This window comes from Portunus trituberculatus, chromosome 44, assembly GCF_017591435.1.
Source record: "Portunus trituberculatus isolate SZX2019 chromosome 44, ASM1759143v1, whole genome shotgun sequence".
NCBI lineage: Eukaryota > Metazoa > Arthropoda > Malacostraca > Decapoda > Portunidae > Portunus > Portunus trituberculatus.
Window position 1 is genome coordinate 22,295,340 of NC_059298.1, and position 23,720 is coordinate 22,319,059.

A 23,720-nucleotide genomic window follows, 5' to 3' on the forward strand; every position below is an offset into this window, starting at 1 on the left:
GCCAAGCATAAGGACCAGAGGAGCAATGCAGCCAGCTGTTACCAGTGATGTCACCACTCCAGCATTGCCTTCACAGTTCTTGATGATCCAGGCCAGCAGGCGGCTTGCCTCCCCCTGCACACCAGGATGGTCGGTGGTGCTACACCAGCCTACCAGCCGCCCCACCACTGCTTCATCACCCCCAACCTGCATGTTCAAACAGGTACCAGTTACACCAACACATGTGATTTGATCTATTCATAACAGTATTGAGAACTATAACCTAATGTTTTCTTTTCTTTATTTTATTTCATTTTTTCAAAAGAATTACTATAAATTCTGCTATCGGTGTACTTGTCACAATACAATTTAATCTTCTTCCATTGCATCTTGAAAAGTCATTAACATAAAATTCTCTGGTCATCCCTTTCAAAGCAAATTTCTTTCAGTTGTTTTTTTCTTTTTTGCTATTGTTTCTTTATATAGTAAAAACTACTTAAGTTGTACTCAGATAAGCCAGATAAGTATCAGATGAGTTGGACACCTTCAGGATTTTTAAATTTTTATTTTCTTTTTCAAGTTCTATCCTGAGTGCACTGGTAGGCATTTTTTGCCGCTTGATTGTGTAATCTTAAACCACTAGGCTTATAAACTGGCAAAATTATCCCTGATGTTCTTGCATCATCTGAGTCATTTGAGGAGTTCTCTGAGCAAATAGAGACATGAAATGGTGCATGTGCTGTGGCACTGTCAGTGCCAAAATCAGTGTTAACACAGCTGATTTTGTAGTGTCTCCCTCAGTTCTGTAGCCCTTATTATTACTTTTTGTAATTCTAATATGATTTCTAAAGACAAGGCTGTGTCTTCCACATCAGTTAGGAAGCGAAGAATGTTCCTGATATCTGAGAATGGCCTGGCAACAACCTGGGCATAAAGCAAAGTGAAAGCTGGTGGATAAGAGTGAAACACAAACTAACAAGAGTTCAGAGTTTGTCAATGCTGCAACTAAATAAAGTCAACACTCAAAACTTTGTAACTCATAGAAATTAATCTTAAAAATTTAGAGAATCTTGTCGATAAGATGCCAATCTTTCTATTGATGGTCATAGAAAATAATATAAAAAGTAAAACAAATAAATATATAAACTTATTAAACAAAATAAAACAAATAATAAGATAAATAATAATGTAATGTATTAGCAAATTAAGGAAAGTATTTTCACACAGTGACCGGTGAGCTTCTAATGAGAAGTATATACATTAAAAGTTTGTTAATCTAATGAGCAGGGGATCAGGAGTGTTTTGGATTATCAGTTTTGTCAGATTATCAGGATGTTCCCCTGAAAACAACACCACACCAGGGCTTCCATATAACTTCAGACCATTTTTGGTTTCACACATCCAACAAATTTCAAGTTGCTAATGTTTCTCTGGTGAAACATGTAGTGAACTGATTGATGTTCTACACCATTTCATTTGCTAATGGATAGTTTTTAAGTTATGACTCTTTTTCAACTTATGCCTACCTCTAATCCCAAATGATCTTTGAAGACCTGTGGGGAATCTGGGTTTTTGGGTGAGGGAACAGTGAATCAAGTGATGTATGTTGCAAAAGATGTTGACAAAAATCATATAAAAAATCTCTGAAAATACATAAATCACACATCTTTTGGCGGTAGTGGCAGCAGTAGCTGCCGCCATGTCGTTGGTAAGCAGCGTTGCAAATGGTTTGCTACATTGATTTCTTTTGGGTTTTCTTTTACCCTCACAATTTTTTTTTCTATAATTATGTTAGGTTCCAAGTCACCACATGTCTCACCAGAAAAAATTAAGCTAAATGAGACAGTCCTTGGTTGGGTGAAACTGAAAATCAACCATAGCTTACAATCACATGGACACATCCAAAGATAACCACAACCTCTTACAAACATTCCTTAAATGACTTCAAACCTTTTGAAACATAAAAAGAATTATCATAACTCCTAAGAAATCAATAAGCTCTTTTCTCATGAGTGATAATCATCCACACTAATACATTCCACCAATCACAATATGTAAACAATGTGATTCCTCACACACAAGCACCTAAAATCCTGGACATAACATACAATACTTCCATGTCATTCAAATAACACATTTATTTAAAGAAATTCATTACTGTACTGCATTGTCTATTGTTAAAGGACTCGGCAGGTATGGGAGCATTGGTAGCAACGTCTACTTTCATCCCTTGCTGCTATGGTGCATCTGGCGTCTGAATAGAATTATCAGACTTAATTTTGGTCATAAATCAATTTTTTCACCCTAACTTAAAAAATTTGGACAATTGGGAAATTTGGATCATCAGTGTTTGGATTAACAGATTCTTACTGTACTTTCTGAGGATGCTTTATGTGCACATGGGTTTATGCATATTTGTGTTTGTAAGTAATATAATTTTGAGGAAATTCAGGAGTATATTAAGCATCTTCGATTTCTTTTTCTATATAAATAGGGATCACACATACACTTGACCCATGTTTATCCAGATTTTGGTTTATCCGAACAGTGTCCAGATAATAATTTAATAATTTGAGTCCAGACAGCCAATTGATAAATTCAAATAATGCGTGCCTCACGTCCTGCCAGAAATGGCTAATAGAAAACAAGTCCGGACGATGCTTATGAACACTGTGTATTGTCCGGTATCAGTGAACAAGTTTGTGCATTTTTCAATACCTTAGAACTCTTAATCATGTCTCCCAAGGATGTTGAGCATAAGTGAATGGCCTTAACTATGACTTAAAAGCTGGAATTAATAAGAAAATTAGAGAAAGGAGCTGGAGTTGTGGGTGTTTGTATGGAGCATGGTATGGCCAAGTAAACTATGTCAGACATAGTAAATTAAAAGACAAGATGGTGAAATATTCTACCAAATACTGTGTGGATGCATCATCAAACAAAAGAGGTAAAGGTGCACCAAGGAAAAATATAAGGAGTGGAAAAGATGATGCATTAGATGCCTGAGTTATGAAGTGGTATGTGCAGCAGTGATCAGTAGAAATCAAATCAATGTCCCAAATGTTGTGGTAGTGGTTTAAGGACGGTTTGGTAGAGTACCAATTCACCAACACAGGCAAATTGTCTATTTCATTCACTTGCGAAACATCCAGCTGGATGATAAAAACTTGGGTGTAGTTACTTATTTGATGGTGCAATGATTGTTTGATTTCCAAGGAACATAATAGGCATTAAATCAAGGAGGTTGTTTTGAGACCACCTAATATATATATGACCTTAAAATACTCATAATACTCATGATATTACACACAATCTCTCTCTTTCTCTCTCTCAAACTATTTCCTGCATCTTTGATCGTTGGACAGTTCACTGAATCTTCATCGGTAAACTGGTGCATCACTAAAATGTCTGTTACTGTGGTAGTATACAGTCAACTCTCAATTAATGCGAGTTTGAATAATGTGATTTTGATTTAATGCAGGGTAACTCGACTTGATGACGTCATGCATGCCTATGTTGCTTCTGGTGGGAACTGCACTAGGCTGGTATCCAAGAAACTTAATGAGTGGAGAAACTTCCGGCAACGAAAAGGTATCCATGAACACATAAGACCACATTGTTGCCATGGTAACGAGGTTGCTATGCAGGTTGTCAGTAAAACCACTTCCCAAGGAGGTGTTACTGTCTCATATATACAGGCAAACCCCGCTTAACGAAGGGGTTACGTTCCTTAAAAACCCTTTATTAAGCGAATGAACTTCCATTGAGAGTAAACAAAGCGAGAGTGCATCATAATACAGTGAAAGGTTTAATGAAAGTAAAAATTATGAAGTTAAACATTTAGGCAGTTTAATTTAAGTCATTATAATGTACACTAATGTATGTATGTACGTAACTTTATAATGTTGATGATCTTAAATTTATGAAGGGAGGGAGAGTGATATGGGAAAGACACTAACCGGCAACCTGTGGAATGTAAACAAAGAGCGCATCATTGTATCACATACAAAACTTATGTACCACATTTCCACAAGGCTTTCCATTTTATCCATTGTAGAGTCACGAGTTCAGGTGGTTCTTTTAGCTTGCAAGGAAGATACGGTCTCATCAGCCTTCTTAATAGAGTCTGCTGACTTGAAAATAGTAGAGACAGTAGATGGAGTCAAGATGGTGGCGAGCAATGCTATTAGTTTTCTCACCTCTCTCGTGTCTGTGAATAATATCCAGCTTCACTTCTTAGCAATGCTAGGCGACATTGTAGGGTGTTTTGGTGGTAAGTTGAGTGAGGGAAGACGAGCTGCTGCTGATGCTGTTATTGTTTTGAACAGGGGGAGTGAGTGGTGCGCATGTTGTCCATGAGAGGCGCTGGTGTATTCAAAAGCCTATCAGCTTGTGTGATACGGCGGAGCTTTCAAACTTGGAAAAAATTACCTGGATAAAACTTTGTAAAAGCAAGTTTGGTGTTCGTTAAACTAGCAGATGGTAGTAAAATGAAACCTCCATTGTAGCGAAATTTCATTGTGTGAACCTTCGTTAAGTGGGGGTTGCCTGTACATTTTTGTTCACAAAACAACATTTCTATTAGCTTTTTACTAGCTTTACTACCAAGAAAGGATTGTTTTGTGATGCACAAAGTGAAATCTTGCATGAAACAAGGAAAACAAAACAGATGAGGATCGAGGCATCCTTCCGCTGGCAACCGGCGATGGCTGCTTCTTCTTCTTGAGACCCTCTTTAGCTTGTGTGTTGCACTTACAAAAATAATTCTGTCTCTGTCCCTCTATTGTCTGCTATAATGGATATCATACTTTTGTATTCATATACGATCATGTCATGAGGATTATCTTGACCTTGTGGCACTGGGTGATGGTTCAGATGCTCTGCTCCTTCTCACGAACAGAGCATCTTTGAACTATCACTCAGTGCCATGGAGTCAAGATGATCCTTATGGCATGATCATATATGAATACAAAGGTATGATATCTATTATAGCAGACAATAGAGGGATAGAGACACAAATATTTTTGTGAAAGCAACACACAAGCTAAAGAGTGTCACAACAAGAAGAGGTAGCCATCACCGGTCGGCAGCAGACAGATGCCTCGATCCTCATCTGCTTTGTCTTCCTAATTCCATGCAAGATTTCACTTTGTGCATCACAAAACAATCCTTTCTTGGTGGTAAAGCTTGTAAAAATCTAATAGAAATGTTTTATGAACATGTTTATATGAGACCTCACTGAGGCTCACTCAGTCTGGTGCTAACCTGCACTGAGTGAATCGGTTTTCTGCGTTTTCACCTTGTGTCCTATACTGTGGCATACAAGTGTCCGTCGACCTGCCCACAGGAAAGTGATTCTGAGAAATCAAGGAAGACTGTGACCATTGAAAAGAAGTTGGAAGTGTTAGATCGCTATGCTAGAGGAGAGAAAACTTCAGTGATTGTCTGTGATTGTCCATACAACAGGACTGAAGGAGAGCAAATTTCATATCATCAGAGCTAATAAAATGAGAACGTGTGTTTTTATTGTTCCTATGACTTAGTGATGTATTAATGTTTATTTAAGGTTTGAGTAACAAAATCCCTAAAATAAACAGACTTTTCCAGTGGCTAGGAATGTAACCCTATTACCACCGTTTTCTATGGAAAAATTATGTTTGAGTAATGCAATGTCTCCAGGAATGCAACCCTTGCATTAATTGTGAGTTGCCTATACTTTATGTTTATGATTCTTTTTTTTTTGCGTGCTCGGCTATTACTATTACGTTAGTTTTAGAGTTACGTTAACTTAGATTAAGTTTGTTTTGGTTTAATTAGTCAGGGAAACCATAATAGACTAAATTTGGCATTTTATAAAAAGTCTAAGGAGACAAACATCCATATTTGGCAAAAAAGGACCCATTTGTTGTCTGGTGCTTGCACCATTTACTCTGAAGAAAAAAAAAAAAAAAATAAATAAATAAATAAATAAATAAATAAATAAATAAATAAATAAATAAAATAAAATAATAAAAAAAAAGGGTTGAGTGCAATTCTAAATAACCCTGAGTATGTCAAAGGACAATACAAAGATTTCTCAATTTATGTGTATTTAAAATTTGTGATTTTGGAATAACACGAGGTAAAAACCCTGGTAATTTTTTCATATTACACACATTATTTAGAATAACGTCATGTCAAGAAAATCAAGTAGCATGGCTGGTTTAGTTCCATGATTTGGACTCTATTCAACACTGTGGGAAGATGGCTCTATATACCATAACATGATCCCCAACAGTTTTTATTAACTATTTATCCCTTATGTTCCAGCGATTGTATATGAACGATTGCATCATTGTGTCCATAGCGACGGTGATCGTTCCTGTAATCAAGAATTTTCGCACCTCATGTTTGAGCTCCACATGTGGTTTCTCGAGTCAGATGGCGAGTAGAAGTATCTGGTTTCTTTTTCCACCTGTAGTGTTGCCACTAGCTCTGTATATTTAGGGGTAACAAAGCTGTTCTCCCATTCTGAGGGCGACACTTGGCAACCCCAGCGACCCGCCGTGTCAAAAGCACCCTGATAAGAGTGAAGTCTCAGTTCATAACTCACTATGGAATAAGACAGATAATTTTTATTTAGCAGTGCTTCTGAGCCTGACTATAGTGACAGTGATTATGAGGAAGAAACTGAAGAAAGCGAAGACAGCAGTAGTGAAGACTCTGAAAATGATTCAGAGGATTCCCCTGTTTTCTCAGATCAGAGAGAAGACAGAGATAGTGGTGATGGAGAACAGACCCCAAACATCGTACTGAGAACTCAGAGTGGCTCATGGAGACACAGGCGTGCCTCTCGTGTTCTGGGAAGACGATCAACAGAGAGAGAGAGAGAGAGAGAGAGAGAGAGAGAGAGAGAGAGAGAGAGAGAGAGAGAGAGAGAGAGAGAGAGAGAGAGAGAGAGAGAGAGAGAGAGAGAGAGAGAGAGAGAGAGAGAGAGAGAGAGAGAGAGAGAGAGAGAGAGAGAGAGAGAGAGAGAGAGAGAGAGAGAGAGAGAGAGAGAGAGAGAGAGAGAGAGAGAGAGAGAGAGAGAGAGAGAGAGAGAGAGAGAGAGAGAGAGAGAGAGAGAGAGAGAGAGAGAGAGAGAGAGAGAGAGAGAGAGAGAGAGAGAGAGAGAGAGAGAGAGAGAGACCTACATGTTATTTGCTTGAAACTTGATATGAAAATGGGTGAAAGAATACTCTCTCTCTTTCTCATTGGAAGTGTACAATTTCTCTTCTAAGATGAGAGAGAGAAAGAGAGTGTGTGTGTGTGTTTGCGCGGTGTCATCGCTCACCGAGCTGTTTCTGCTTGACGGATCACACAGCGGGCGGAGGAGGAATTCTTGATAAGGCAATAACTAAACTTTCAGAGGTCACATTGAGCTAGAAAGTACATCATTGTATTCAGAATAACAAAGAGAAAATAATTATTAGTATTCAAACAGTCTTCTGACAATTTCTAGGGTTCCCCGTTTTACCTGTCCTGGGATATTGGAAAATAGTTTAATCACCGGAACATAAGGGTTAACAATGAATATAAGTAATGATGATTAAATAATGTCTTTCTTTGATGCAATAACATATTATCATAAATAACTGCTGTGAGTGGCACAATCAATTTTTTCTAAAACTCAAACAAACCTTGGCCCGTGTGACCTGCATGTGTCGGGTTGTCGGGTGTAATCTTCTACATATTTATCGTCTTTCTTTTGTTTGGATACTGTCAAACTATTCCCAAAAGTAGTAATATGTCAAAATAATCTAGATAAAAGAAAATTATGTCAAGAACCTATCTTTTCTATATATTCAAAGTTCACAAATTGTGAGCCTTAATATGGGCTTAAGAGAGTCAGTGGAGTGACATGAACTGTGTGAGACCTGATGATAACTATGTAGAATACAACCCCAGCAGGTGTCACCAGCTGTTCCCTATGTGTACCGCTAACACACAGTATCCTTCAACTTAATGTCGGCTGAATGCAATCCGCCAGACTTGGTATGTACTGCACAGTTTAGTTCAGTAATCATGTTCACTTTACGCAATTTTTACATTACACAATTCCTTCGGGAAAGTATCCCTCACATGTTTCGAGAAATCCCTGTATATGACACAACTGTCATAAAATTTCCCAAAATTACCAAGCTTTGGCAGTTTGCTCACCTTGAGTGCCGCCTGAGTTTGGCCATCAATAATCATGCGCAAGGTAGCCAGCAACTTGAACACCACTGGGAAGGTCTCAACAGTAGCCACCATGGGAAGCAGCACCTCCAGGGCCCTCTGCAATGCAGGTTCAGTGGGTCAGATATATGTACTTGACACCCTAGTAATACAATATTAAAGCTTGACTCTCACACTAGTACAGTGAAGAGAATAATGGTGAGAGTAAAAAGACAGTCTTGTACAATACCATATATGCCGGAGTATAAGAAGTTTTATTACCAACTTTTTAGGCTCCTAAATCAGGGGATTGTCTAATATACTGAAAATAAAATACAATGCTTTAACCCTGTGGTGAACATTAAGGGCCATGGTACCTTGGAATTTATATTGCAGCCACACATATGTGTATATATATATATATATATATATATATATATATATATATATATATATATATATATATATATATATATATTATATTGTTGTGCCATCGGCCTTCCCAAGGCTGCACAACATGGACCCACTTCCCTAAGTGAGACTGGACTCGGTGTGTGTGTATAGGCGGGCCACTCCTTTTCCTCCCAGGTTCCCCAGTCACAGGAAAACACTATTCTTCCTCCTTTGTGTTTAATTTACGTACAAGTTGGCACAGGTACAGCTTGTAGGGGCAAGAAGTGAGGAGGTAGTGCGAGGACTTCAAGGCTCCTGTCCTCACTGACTAGTCCTGTGCAGCTACCTCACCACCTCGCCTCCAAACACACACACACATGCACACACACGAACTTGAGTTGAACACCTGAATCACACGCTCGTAACACTAAACAAACACACAAACCCGAATCCAAAACCCAAACCACAAAGTCGTAATATATATATATATATATATATATATATATATATATATATATATATATATATATATATATATATATATATATATATATATATATATATATATATATATATATATATATATATATATATATATATATATATATATATATATATATATATATATATATATATATATATATATATATATATATATATATATATATATATATATATATATATATATATATATATATATATACACACACACACACACACACACACATACGTATGTACACAATTTATTAGCTGCTTTTCTCTCTACAGCTGTCGAATGTTTGCTGACGGCATCACGTGTCAATGCACCCAACCATGTTTTCTTAAGCATGTTTTAAAAGTCACCTACCTATATTGCTAAATAAAAGCAATAAAAAATACTTGGTTTTTATTTCCTTTGTCCTTAAATTTTTAGGTACTTGTGTCTGAGTTAATTAATTGTTTGGTTAATAAATCAAGATTGGCTGTATATTAAAACTGGCAACAGGGATAGTGAGGGAATGGCAATATTACGGCTCCCCAGGGCCCTTCAGCCAACCATGTGAGCAGCGATTCCCTCCACCATTAAGGGAGTCGTCCTATACACTGGTAATAGCTCAAAACCTAAATTTTCCCCAAAAAATTGGGAGTTGTCTTACAGTCTGGCATATAGGGTAAGTCTGTGGAAGTATGAAGTTAACAAGTTCAGGGGGGCAGCAACCTACATGTCACCATGATACCCAGGTTCTAGGTGGTTACACCCAAAATGAGCTTGGGTGGTGATATGGGGTGTAAAATGGGTACCACTATAAATAAAATTGCCTGCGCCACTAATGGCGGAAGCTAAACAATGCTTCCTACACACTTTTCAAGTGAGCCTACAGGTGCTAAAAAAAAAAAAAAAAAAAAAAAAAAAAAAAAAAAAAGCATCAGAAGACAGCAGAAGATGCAATACATCAAAGAAGTGTGACTGATAAAGTTCCAGAAAGTTACACCTCTCTGTATAGAAAACATAGTAAATCAGTAGATAATAATCATTATATAGTTATCATTATACAACATCGATATACAAATATTGCTAACCTTAATTAAATATATAATACAATAACATCAATAACAATTGCAATCAGCCAAAAAGTAAAAGTACAGTTAAATCTCAATTAACGTGAGTTTGAATATCATGATTTTGATTTAACGTGACTTGTTATTTAAAGATACGATTAAATAACATGATTTATTCAACTTAATAAGGGTTAACTCGACTTGATGATGTCACACACACCCAAAACCACCTCCCAACGTGTTACTGTCTCATATATACATTATGTCCACAAAACTACATTTCTATTAGCTTTTTACAAGCCTTACCACCAAGAAAGGATTGTTTTGTGATGCACAAAATAATATCTTGCATGGAACACCAAAAACAAAGCAGAAGATGAGGAAGCATCATTTTGTCTTCTTGTGACTCCCATTAGCTTGTGCGATACTTTGGCTACAATATCTATGTTTCTGCCCCTAAACTGCCTACTATAATGAATATCATACCTTTGTATTCATATACAATTATGCCATGAGGATCACCTTGACTCTGTGGCATCAAGTGATAGTTCAGAGAGACTCTGTTCCTTGTCATAGTCCTCACTCCTCAGTCTGGAGCTAGCCCGCACTGTTAGTGTATCGTTCCTCTGCATTTTCACCTAGTGTCCTATACTGTGGTATCCAAGCATCCTTCAACTTCATCACAGGAAAGTGATTCCAAGAAATCAAGGAAGACTGTAATCATTGAAAAGATCGCCATGCTATGGGAGAAAAGACCTTGGTGATTGTCTATGTGTTGGGACTGAGGGAGAGAACATTGTGTACCATCAGAGCTAAAAAAAAAATGAGAACATGTGTTTTTATTGTTTCCATGACCAAGTGATATATCATTACTTATTTTTTTTTCTTTAAGGTCTGAGTAACAAAATCCCCAAAATAAGCAGACTTTCCCAGTGGCCAAGAATGTAACCACCTTATTACCACTCTTTTCTATGGGAAAATTATGTTTTGAATAATGCGATGTCTCCAGGAACGTAATCCTCACATTAATCAAGAGCTGACTGTGTACCTTTGCATAATTTTGATAACAAATCCTTTCCTTCTCTTTTCATTTTCATAACCTCAAAAGCTAAGTCTCCTTCCTATTACTACATTTTTCTTAGCATGTCACTGTGCTCACCTGGGATATGAGGGCCGGTTTGTTTTCCTTGGCAATACTGAGGTTACGGAGAGCAGAAAGGAGTGCATGCTGGAGGCGTATGTCACCCTCTCCTGTGTTGTGACTGGAGAGTACCTTTAATAGTTTCTCTGCTATACCACTCTGCACCATCTGAATGCAGTGGGCATCTGATGGTAAGAGAGATAATTTATTACCAAAGATTCTTATAATTTATAATGACTTCAAAGAAGCAGTATAACAAAACCTCACCTTTCCCATTAACCCATTAGTGTCCCAGCATACTTTAAAGGACGTTAATAGTGGTCTTTTTTATATGGCTCTCATTCCGTTTGGGAGGAAGATATGAAATTACCATTTGTTGCATAAACAAATGAAGATTTATGCTTCTCCTGAAGTGCATTACAGGAAACAAGAATTCATGGGAATCCTAAGCTGGAAGACATTAAAGTGATAGCTTCCCTGAAAGATGGAAGGTGGCTGCAGTTGCAGGAATTTTTTCAACAAAAAGAGGTAAGCCTTTTTGTAATTTCCCTTATGTTTTGTTTTTAAATAAAAGCTTAGAGGTGTCAAATTGTGTGTGTGAAAGGAGTCTTACAAAATATTTACATTATCCTGTCATACACTGCTGGTGAATCTTGAACGTACTTTTAAGTATGTGTGGGCACTTCCCTAAGAGGTGGTGTGAAATTTGACCTACCTAAATGTCTCTATAGTACTCTCTATAGTATTCTCATTTTCGTTCTAAAGCCGGATGTTGTGTCTATATGCGCAATGACTTAACTTCCTCTCATGCCCACGCTCTTGAGTCTTTCAAGTTTTCCACCATCTAGCTTAGGCTCAACAGTCACTCTTGAACTAAATTTATCTGTGCTGTCTATCTCTCCCATAACTCCTGTGACTATGGTAAATTCTTTGACTATTTAACTTCCAAAGTGGAGCACATTCTATCCCACCATCCTTTCACGGAGATCTCCTTCCTTGGAGATTTCAATGTTCACCACCAGCTTAGGCTTTCCTCTCCCTTCACTGACCATTCTGGTGAACTAGCCTTCAACTTTGCTATCCTCTATGACCTAGAGCAACTAGTGCAACAACCAACTCACATTCCTGACCATCTTGGAGATATGCCCAACATTCTTGAGCTCTTCCTTACCTTCTAATCCTTCTGCTTATGCTGTCGCCCTATCTACTCCGTTGGGCTCCTCTGATCACAATCTCATTTCTGTATCTTGGCCTATTTCTCCAATCCCTCCTCAGGATCCCCCTAAGTAGAGGTGCCTCTGGCATTTTATCTCTGCCAGATGGGGGGACCTGAGGAGGTATGCTGATTTTCCCTGGAAATATTACTGTTTCCATGTCAGAGATCCATCTCTTTTTGCTGAACGCATAACAGAGGTGATAGTGTCTGGCATGGAGGCATACATTCCTCATTCTTTTTCTCAACCTAAACCTTCTAAACCTTGGTTTAACACAGTCTGTTCTCATGCTATACATGATAGAGAGGTTGCTTACAAAAGTTACTTGAGCCTTCCATCTCCTTGATATTTCTGCCCAGAATCATGCCACGTCTATTCTTCAACTTGCCAAACACTCCTTCATAAATAGAAAATGTCAAAATCTTTCAAACTCTAACTTCCGTCGTGACTTCTGGAATCTGGCCAAAAACATCTCCAGTAACTTTACTTCTTCATCTTTCCCTCCTTTATTTCATCCACTGCCCTTTCATCTATTTCTAAAGCTGAACTCTTCTCTCAAACCTTTGCTAAGAACTCCACCTTGGATGATTCTGGGCTTGTCCCTCCCTTTGTCTTGCTCTTCCACACTAAATATTCTCGGTCAGTCCTTTTACTCATTATCTTAACTGGAAACTTCATATCTCATCTCTCACTAAAACAGCTTCTATAAAGTTAGGCGTTCTGTGGCGTCTCCGCCAGTTTTTCTTGTCCCTCCAACTGCTAAGTCTGTATGAGGGCCTTATCCGTCTTTGTATGGAGTACTCTTTGCATGGTTGGGGGGGGTTTCACTCATACAGCTTTATCAGATAGGGTGGAATCAAAAGCTTTTCGTCTCATCAACTCCCCTCTTCTGACTGACTGTCTTCAGCTTCTTTCTCACAGCTAAAATGTTGCATCCCTTTCTATCTTTTATCGCTATTTTCATGCTAACTGCTCTATTGATCATGCTAACTGCATGCCTCCCCTGCTCCTGTGGCCTTGCTGCACAAGGCTTTCTTTTTTCTCTCGCTCCTATTCTGTCCAACCCTCTAATACAAGAGTTAACCAGTATTCTCAATCATTCATACCTTTCACTGGTAAACTCTGGAACTCCCTGCCTGCTTCTATATTTCCATCTTCCTACGAGTTAATTTCTTTCAAAAGAGAGGTGTCGAGACATTTGACCCTGAATTTTGACTTAATCTTTTGATTCTTTTATGGAGAAAACAATTCAAATGGGCCTTTTTTTTTGTCTATCATTATTTATTTTTGCCCTTGGTAGTTCTCCCTCTTATGAAAAAAAAAAATCCTTTGTATATACAGTAAGGTCTTGGTTACGTTCCTGAAACATAACGTAAGTCGATTTTGTACGTAACTCGAGTTTTCGTACATTTCAAAGCATATTATCGAGTTTTCAACCAATCATTGTTTATGGTCATTCAGGTACGTTAAAGGTTATATTGTTATAGCATTTACAACTATGTAGGAATATGAAACACAAGCTTGTTTTTGTTGTTGATTAGGGCCACGAACGCGAAGGACTGCAGGTTGCCGAGAGGGGTGGCCCTGAGGCCGCCAGGAGGGTGGGCACGTCGAATGTTGTGACGCCCAGGGCGGACAGCTGGGAGCGTACTGCAGTGCGGTGGGAGTAGAAGCGTGGGCAGCGGGGCAGGAAATGCAATAGGAAAGGGCAATAGGGATCAGCAGACAGGCGCAGACAGTGCAAGTGAGCTGCGAGTGTCGTGTGGCCCAGGCGAAGGCTCCGGAGTTGTTATTGTTGTGATGGGTGCGTGAACCCTCAAGGTCGTCAACCTCCCCGTTGTCATGGTAACGGGCTTCCCATTTTCTTCTTCACTCCTCACACACAGCTGCTGCCTCCCTTCTCATGTCTTTAATTACGTCCTCTTTTTCTTGTAGCATAATGGTTTTCCTTTTCTTAGCATCACTGCTGTCACTAAGGAGTTTTCTCTTTGGTGCCATTGAGCAAGATACTAAGAACTTGAGTCAGTAAACGCAGAAGTAGGATAACACTCTTGCCAGGGGCGATGGTGTGGTGGAACTGAGGCAGGGTGTTATTGTATTCAAGCGTGAGGTGGGCGGTGTGACGGGTAACCACCAACAATAACAATAAATCCTGCGCTTTACGATTTATAAATTTTCAATTTTTTTAATCATAAATTGCCTTATAGTGGACTGACGTAACTACGAGTTTGACGTAACTCGAGACCGACGTAACCCGAGACTTTACTGTATATATATATTTTTTTCTAGAGGTAGTTCCCACATGTACTTTAAAGGATGTGCATATTTTCCTAATTTCCGAATGCAATATCCAAAAATTTCTTTTTGATTTGTATTCCTCATCCTATAGACACCATATGTAGTAAATATCATAAAATAATTCAAATGTGATCTATGACTGGGCACTATTGGGTTAAAGCCAAAATCATTCATCCTCTAACCATATGCCTTTCTTACACATATTGCTTACTTTCTTTTAAAATAATTTCTTTTACTGTTTAAAAGTGATTGTGCAGTAACTTTAATGAGCAATGTGACTCACCACTACGAGCAAAGTTCCCCATAGCTAAAGCTCCAGCAATTTGGAGATCTTCTAGTTCAGAAGTAAGCCACTCCACCAACTCCTGGTAAACTGGACCAGAGCCTCCACCGTACACAATGCCCATGCTGTCATCTACGGGTAGAGAGGGTGTTAGTATTACGGATGATCAAGACTGACAGACAGCAACAATGGATTTCTTCAGATATGCACCAAAACATTTTCTCACCTCCAACCAGGATGTACACAATAAGGTCTGTGGCTGTCTTGATGATGGGAGGAAAGAGGTCTGAGCTTGGAGTGTCACGATGTCTTCTGACCACATCCACTACTGCCTCACACACTCCACCCTTGGCCACTTGGGTCTTTACACATTCTAAGGGGAACAAAATATCTTTAACATGACACATAAGAGGAGAGGAAGAGGATAGCAAACAAAAATTAAATAATTATACAGAAGTATATAGACAAATTATACTTAGCTAGTGTATAGTAAAACTGCAAGAAAAGATCTCATTATAGTCAGTCCTTTCTCACACCAGTTCAGAAAATAAACGACAAGAAAAGAAGGAAAGAAAATACAAAGTGAAAGATCCAAATTAAATGAATCATACCCTCATGACACAAACAACTTTATTTTACTCATACCCATACACCAGAAAGTCAATGAGGACAAAATTAGTGACAAAGATACATACAAGGAATAGGAGATCTTGGCAGATCACATCAACATGTGATAATACAGTAAAAGTCTGTTAATCTGAACACTGATGATCTGGATTTCCTAATAGTCAAAATTTTTTAAGGTGGGATGAAAAAATTTCATTATGGACAAAAATTAAGTGCACAAATTTAAAATAGGTGACAGATGCATCCTAACAACGAGTGGAAGTATATGCTGCTATGAATGCTCCCTCACCCTACTAAATCCATAACAATAGACATTAAGGTACAGTAATGAATTGGTATAAATAAATGTGTTGTTTGAATGACATGTAAGTATTGTATGTTACGCCCTGGAGCCATATTCAACATGGTTACCATCATGTCTCATAGAATTCCTGACTGTCGCTCCATTGACCATTTTAAAGCTCAACTTTAAATATATAGAAAGAAATAAGCTCTTCACATAATTTTCTTCGATCTAAATCTGGGGTTCCCAACTGTTGGATTGCAAAGCCTTAGCAAGAGGGTCGCAAATGTGCTAGAGGTTGCTTGGGATAATGTTGATTTCAACTCATCAATTAGTTTTTGTGCTTGTACATATATGTTGCTTTTGCTTAAATGCCCCTAAAAAACACACAGCAGTCCGATGTTATTCGATGACATTGTATAATTTTTTAAAGGACCTTTTCTTTCTCTCTCCTTAATTAAAATAAAGTACAAATCAACCTGCTGATATTAGGAGGATCGCTTGGGTTTCAAGCTTTTGGATAAGGGGTCACAAGTGCAAAAATGTTAGGAACCACCGATCTAAATGATTTTGACATTATATTACTACTTTTGGGAATAGTTAGATAGTGTATCCAAACGGGCCGCCGTGGTACAGTGGAACCATGCGTGCTTTGGGATCCGAGTGGTCTCCAAGCACACGGGTTCGAATCCTATCCACGGTCCGAGTGTAGGTTGGGCTTCCTCACTCGGGGCAACGGTTTCCTAGTGGGTGGGCTTTGAGATAGGGGGTACCCAAAAAGTATCCCCTTTAGCCCATAAATTCCCGTGAAAAGCCCACATGGTAAAAAAAAAAAAAAAAAAAAAAAAAAAAAAGATAAATCAAAGAAGATAACGCCCAACAGCCCAACACAAGCAGGCTGTACAGGGCAAGGTTTGTTTGAGTTTGGGGAACACTGATCATACCCCTTCCAGCAATTAGTTATGATAATTCATTATTGCATCAAAGAAGGACATTATTTGGTCATCATTACTGGTATTTATCATTAAATTAATAATAAAAGCTGTTGGGGATCGTGTTATGTAAATATAACCATATTATCGTAATGATGACAAGAGTTAAGACCGTCATTGGTAATGCTATAACAAGATGAACCCTGTCTTAGCACTTATGACTACATCAAAAGGTTAGAACCTGTCATAGATGGACTTATGTTTAAAGTGTGCCATTTTGTCTTGTTATAACCATGTCATTAGCTATGATGGTTTGTAGAATACGGTCCCAGGACTTTAGAAGCGTAGTTGTGAATAATCATTATTGTTTATTATGAGTGGTGAGACGTATCTGTGTTGATGATTATCACTCATGAGAAAAATGCTTGTTTATTTGTTAGGAGTTAAGTCTATTTAGGGTGCAGAAGGTCTGAACTCTATTAAGGAATGTTTGTAAGAGGTTAGAGGTTGAGTCAACATTTGGATGTGTGGATGTGATTGTAACGTCGTCTGCGTAAGAAGGTACAGTCAATTTTCAGTTTCACCAATATGTAGTGATTTGTAATCTAACCTAACCTTAACCTAATACACAAAAATGAGGATAAAAATAAGTAAAAAAAAAAAAAAAAAAAAAAATAATAATAATAAAAAATAATAATAAAATAAATAAATAAAAAAAATTGCTGTAATGCTGGTCACCAACAACAACAACAATTGTGGCAGCTGCTGCTGCTGTCAAAAATATAATTATTTGTTTATTGAGATTTTTGGTGATTTCATTAATTTCCGACCACTTCTGCAGCAAATGTCACTTGATTTAATGTTCCCTCGCCCAAAATCTCCAATTTCCCAAAGGTTCCCCAAGATTGTAGGGGATGAGAGGTAGGCATAAGTTGAAAAGAGTCAAAACTTGAAAACTATTCATTAGCAAAGGAAATGAAGTAGATTATCACAGAATATCAATCAATTCACTACATGTCTCACAAGAGAAATGTCAGGGGTACATCCTGATAATCTCACAAAACCAATAATCCAAAACACTCCTGGTACCCTGCTTGTTGGATTAACAAACTTTTACTGCAGTTTGACTATGACAGCTGGGGAAGAAAGTGTGTAATGAACTCAAGGATCTGGATAAGGCACAAGACAGGACTGACTGGAATCAATGTGGAACTGACAAGATTTATGCAGTGAGATGAAAAATAACATACAATAAATAAAAAAGAAAGAGCATCTTAAAGAGAAAGAAAGCAAATCTTTTAAAAGCACTTTGATATTCAACTTATTTATTAATGGAGTTAACAAAAAGGAAAGATATAAAGAGACTGGTATTGAAAGTTGTCTAAGAGGGAGAAATATTGAGATGGAATTATAATGAAAATCTTGAAAAGGAGTATAAAACTGTATTGTAATAAATAATAACAGCATTGTATGAGATAACACAGCAGGGTTATCTCCCATTTGACGGAGGAAAAAAAAAAAAAAAAAAAGAGAGAGAGAGAGAGAGAGAGAGAGAGAGAGAGAGAGAGAGAGAGAGAGAGAGAGAGAGAGAGAGAGAGAGAGAGAGAGAGAGAGAGAGAGAGAGAGAGAGAGAGAGAGAAATAAAAGTGAAGAAGATATACAGGCATATATAGAAGAAGATAAATAAACTCAGTTCACATTACAGTAAGGTCTCGGTTTACGTCAGAGTTACGTTCCTGAAACATGACGTAAGTTGATTTTGTATGTAACTCGAGTTTCCGTACATTTCAAAGCATATTATCGAGTTTTCAACCAATCATTGTTTATGGTCATTCAGGTAAGTTAAAGGTTATATTGTTATATTATTTACAACTATGTAGGAATATGAAACACAAGCTTGTTTTTGTTGTTGATTAGGGCCGCGAACGCGAAGGACTGCAGGTTGCTGGGTTGCCGAGAGGGATGGACGCCTGAGGCCGCCAGGAGGGTGGGCAGGTCGAATGTTGTGACGCCCAGGGCGGACAGCTGGGAGCTTAGTGCACTGCGGTGGGAGTAGAAGCGTGGGCAGCGGAGCAGGAAATGCAATAGGAAAGGGCAATAGGGATCAGCAGACAGGCACAGACGGTGCAAGTGAGCTGCGAGTGTCGTGTGGCCCAGGCGAAGGCTCCGGAGTTGTTATTGTTGTGATAGGTGCGCGAGCCCTCAAGGTCGTCAACTCCCCGTTGTCATGGTAACGGGCTTCCCATTTTCTTCTTCACTCCCTCACACACAGCTGTTGCCTCCCTTCTCATGTCTTTGAATTATGTCCTCTTTTACTTGTAACGTAATGGTTTTCCTTTTCTTACCATCACTGCTGTCACTAAGGAGTTTTCTCTTTGGTGCCATTGAGCAAGATACTAAGAACTTGAGTCAGTAAACGCAGAAGTAGGATAACACTTGCCAGGGGCGACGGTGTGGTGGAACTGAGGCAGGGTGTTATTGTATTCAAGCGTGAGGCGGGCGGTGTGGCGGGTAACCACTAGTGACGCCTGGCGGCCAACAATAACAATAAATCCTGCGCTTTACGATTTATAAATTTTCAATTTTTTTAATCTTAAATTGCCTTATAGTGGACTGACGTAACTACGAGTTTGACGTAACTCGAGACTGACGTAATCCGGATTTTACTGTACTAACAAAAGAATATACAGTGGTACCTTGAGATACAAGCTGCCTGAGATACGAGTTTTTTGAGATGCAAGCTGCAATTAGATAACTTTTTTATTTTGAGATATGAGTCACACTTGGGGAGGTTGCTGCTGTAGTCAGTAGCTTGGCACATCTGAGCTAGTACCTACGTGTTTCCTGTGGATCTCATGCACTATGATTGTTCTTCCATCATTTTCACACTATTAATTGACTTTTTTTTTTTTTTTTTTAAGTAAATGAATGGTGCCTGCATCCTTTCTTTTCTTCCCTCCCTCCTCCTCCTCCACCATTTACCACCATTAGCTGAAAACATTTCTCCAAAGTAAGAACACTAAATAAACTTTTGCTGTTATTTCATATCTTTGCTCTCAGAGGTCATAATATGTTGAAAACTACATCGTTGTACTCAGAATAATACAGAGAAATATGCTTTTATAAAGAAAAAAATCTTTAAGCATTTTTGACAGTTGTGATTTTCCCCTGCTGTAACAGAGGGAAAATAAATCAGCTCCCCATACTTTAAGAATTACGAGTACAACTTAATTTATTCACTGAATAATGTTTACAGAATTTTCAATGCGCTCTTCTGTGATTATTAGAGCAGCCAGTCTTCTGTGGGTACACTCCAGCTGATCGACAGTCCCAAGTGAGGGTTGGGAATGCAGTATCGTCCCTTGAAAATACTTTATAATGCATTTCAATGAGGATTTTTTTTTTTGAGATATGAGGAACGAATTAAACTTGTATCTCAAGGTACCACTGTATAAAATATAAATAAATAAAAGCTTAGAAACAAACACATCACACATTTAGTTCACACAGTATATCTGTGTATGATATTACACATGTGACAGAAGCTACTCTACAGCATCCTGAAGTATGAGCAGTCATGTTACCTGTCTCAGCTATGTTGGTGATCAGCTCCAGGCACGTCTCAATCACCTCTGGTGACTCGTTGATCCTCAGGACACGGACCAACTGGGGGGTTACATCTTTGGACACCACCAGTCCCTTTCCAACCTCTGTGAAGACAGTCATAATCAACATTCTGAAACATGTGGTGGGAGAATTGTAATACTTTGTGCAGTTTCTCCAAATTTCCTGGATAGCATAGGCACTTTTTTTGTTATGTCATGTTTTTTATTTTATTTTTTTTTCTAGAAATTCTATTAACTGCAACTTTATTACTTTCATGAATTTTACATACTATGCTGGTCTTTGATACTGATCAATAATTTAGTGGTTCTTCTTTCTGAACACTTCTATAAATTAACACTATGCTTATGCTCTCTTCCATTCCTTAGTCATTCTTCCCACTGACATTGAGCACTTAATTATGGCATATAGTGATACATTTAATTGTTTCCTGGAATCTTTTAAAATGACACCTGATATTTCTTCTGGCCCTGTTGCTTTTCTTTTCTTTTTCCCAGTCACTCCATACTTTATTGTTACAATTTCCTACATTTACTTTTTTGTCATCTTGTATTGTACAGGGAGGCGATGGCATAGTGCATAGGGAGGTGAGCGTGGGATCCGACAAATGTCCACACGTAGGTTCGAATATCACCACGAATTACCCTGTTACTTTGCCATTTGCCATTGTGGTTTAAAGTTACCTTCATATCACCATGATACCCAGGTTCTAGGTGGTTACACCAAAGATGAGCTTGGGTGGTACCACTATAAATAAAAATGCCTGCATAACTAATGGGCAGAAGCTGAACAGTGCAAGTATGCCTACAGGTGTTATAGGCTATATATATATATATATATATATATATATATATATATATATATATATATATATATATATATATATATATATATATATATATATATATATATATATAAACATTAATCTGAACTATGCTGTACTCCTAGCCATGCAAAACAAAGTTCTGGCAAAAGAACAGTGTCCTGAAGTGCAGTTACTCACCTGTGTCAGCCATGCAGGTAAGAGACAGCAGGACATGGGTGGGAATGTCCTCATCTTCGGCAAACTTGTCAAGATAGTGACACAACACTTCCACCAGCTCAGCCTCCATTGACTGGTCCTGCAATTTCATTTCAAACACAATTCAAAACATAAAATACCACTATTATGTACAAATTAACCCCTGAATGCCAATATCCTTTCAATTGCCATCTTTAGGAAAGAAAAGAAAAGAAAAGAAAAGAAAAGAAAAAAAAAAAAATAACTTTAGCAATGACACTGTATTTTGGAATAACTGTCCAGTGAACCAAGCTGGGCAGTTAATAGATTTTTTTTTGCCATTCATTCCATGAACAAAAATTTTATCTATAATGAGATAGCATGTTGCTTTGATATTCTAAATACTTAGAAAGATCTCATCATAACTAAATAGTATAGCAATTGATTTATTTTTTGAGAAGTTACAAAAAAAATATATAGTACATGTAGTGAATTCAAGTGTATGGGTTTCAAGCTCCAAGCCAACAGATCACAATGTAGTTCTAAGCTTGTTGCAACTGTTTATAATGATTAATATTATGAAGTTTGGATCATAAAGGGTAGTATTATATATGGAGAAAATGTAGAAGTTGCCAAAAAGTCACCAGAATGTTGGGGTGTGACAGAGTTGAATGGAATGGGAAGGTTGGCACACAGAGAGTTAATGTCACATGACAATCAAGCAACCAGTAACTTAATAGTTAGTGGTTAAGGACACAAAAAGCAGCAAAATCACACAGTATTCACTATTATAATACTGTATAGCATTGGGAAGTTCAAAATTCCCTGCAATGATGCTAATATGGAGTAAGAGAAAAAGGATTTTCAAATGAACAGGAAGTGTAATTAATCTGCATACCACTGAAAACAAAATTCATTTAAACTTTCAACAATAAAATTTGCTGTTATAATGGGAAACTGGCACTTTTAAAGATACTTTTTATGTTTCACAAATACATTTCAAGTATATATTACTAAAGAACGAACCATTTTCTGAGTTTATGCTGTATGTTCATTCAAGAATATTACATGACTCCTGCCAAATATTGGCCTCTAACCTAAGTAGTATAGCAAAGATCACATTACTTGCACATCACACTACACTGCTTTAAAGTGGAAAGAAAATAATTCCTCATCACTCATAAGGATGACACAAACAAACTAAAGACCATGAAGTTCAATGTCACTAATAAAAATATATATGGCATCTACTCTGGCACTCTCTTATAAGAAGTTATACAGTACTGAACTGATTAGTAGACTGGGAGAGCAGATATCTTAAAATTAACATATTAATTTTGTAATAGGATGGAAAACCAAAAATTGTCATCAGTTCAGAGAGAGAGAGAGAGAGAGAGAGAGAGAGAGAGAGAGAGAGAGAGAGAGAGAGAGAGAGAGAGAGAGAGAGAGAGAGAGAGAGAGAGAGAGAGAGAGAGAGAGAGAGAGAGAGAGAGAGAGAGAGAGAGAGAGAGAGAGAGAGAGAGAGAGAGAGAGAGAGAGAGAGAGAGAGAGAGAGAGAGAGAAACTGCACCATGATACATACATATGGAAATCAACCTTTAGATCTGATGTAACAGAAAAAGATGGGACTGAAAGGTTCTCTACAGTGATGCAATAAATTTGTAAACTGAGATTTGGGAAGCAAGACAAAATACTACGCAAAGTTTTAAAGAAAGTTTCTTCCATCTTCACTTCCATAGGACCATAGTAGAAACACAACAATTCTAAGTTTTGCTAACATTCCCAGGTACAGTTATCTACATGGAAATTAACACTATATTTCATGTACAAACAATAAGTGATAGAAAAGCTATCTTTGTCTCTACCAAAATTTTAGTTTGTATTACATATTTTTCCTTTGTATGAAATATACAAGTAAATCTAATACATATAGGTGATAATGTTCTGCATTACTTGTATAAGATAAATACAACTGATAAAGCTGGCATTTACATAACTGTGGAATCAGTGACATTATAAAGTGAAAAAGTAAGACTGCTGATAAGACTACATAAATGACTAAATGTAATGTTAACTATAGCAAATCCTTGGGTATGTACATGTATCTTATTTCCATTAAAAGATATTTAGAAGACAGATTGGTTGAAGACAATAACTTAACTGAATAATTACATGGAATGTAGTTTTCCATAAAATGAGCTTGGCAAGGCTATGCATTAGTGATACAGTATT

General features: G+C 37.6%; 1 protein-coding gene across 4 annotated transcripts in view; it reads right to left on the minus strand.

The window, feature by feature from the left end:
• LOC123518667 (rap1 GTPase-GDP dissociation stimulator 1-like) overlaps positions 1-23,720 on the minus strand; it is a 52,214-nt gene that overhangs the window by 1,383 nt on the left and 27,111 nt on the right. For all 4 annotated transcript variants that reach the window (XM_045279609.1, XM_045279612.1, XM_045279610.1 and 1 more), the window contains 7 exons: positions 21,492-21,609; positions 20,449-20,574; positions 15,249-15,395; positions 15,023-15,154; positions 11,246-11,412; positions 8,158-8,274; positions 1-186 (listed from right to left, as the gene is read on the minus strand). The exon at positions 1-186 is cut by the window's left edge and continues 190 nt beyond it. In XM_045279609.1, the coding sequence (XP_045135544.1) occupies positions 1-186; positions 8,158-8,274; positions 11,246-11,412; positions 15,023-15,154; positions 15,249-15,395; positions 20,449-20,574; positions 21,492-21,609 (993 nt within the window). The remainder of the gene's footprint in view (positions 187-8,157; positions 8,275-11,245; positions 11,413-15,022; positions 15,155-15,248; positions 15,396-20,448; positions 20,575-21,491; positions 21,610-23,720) is intronic.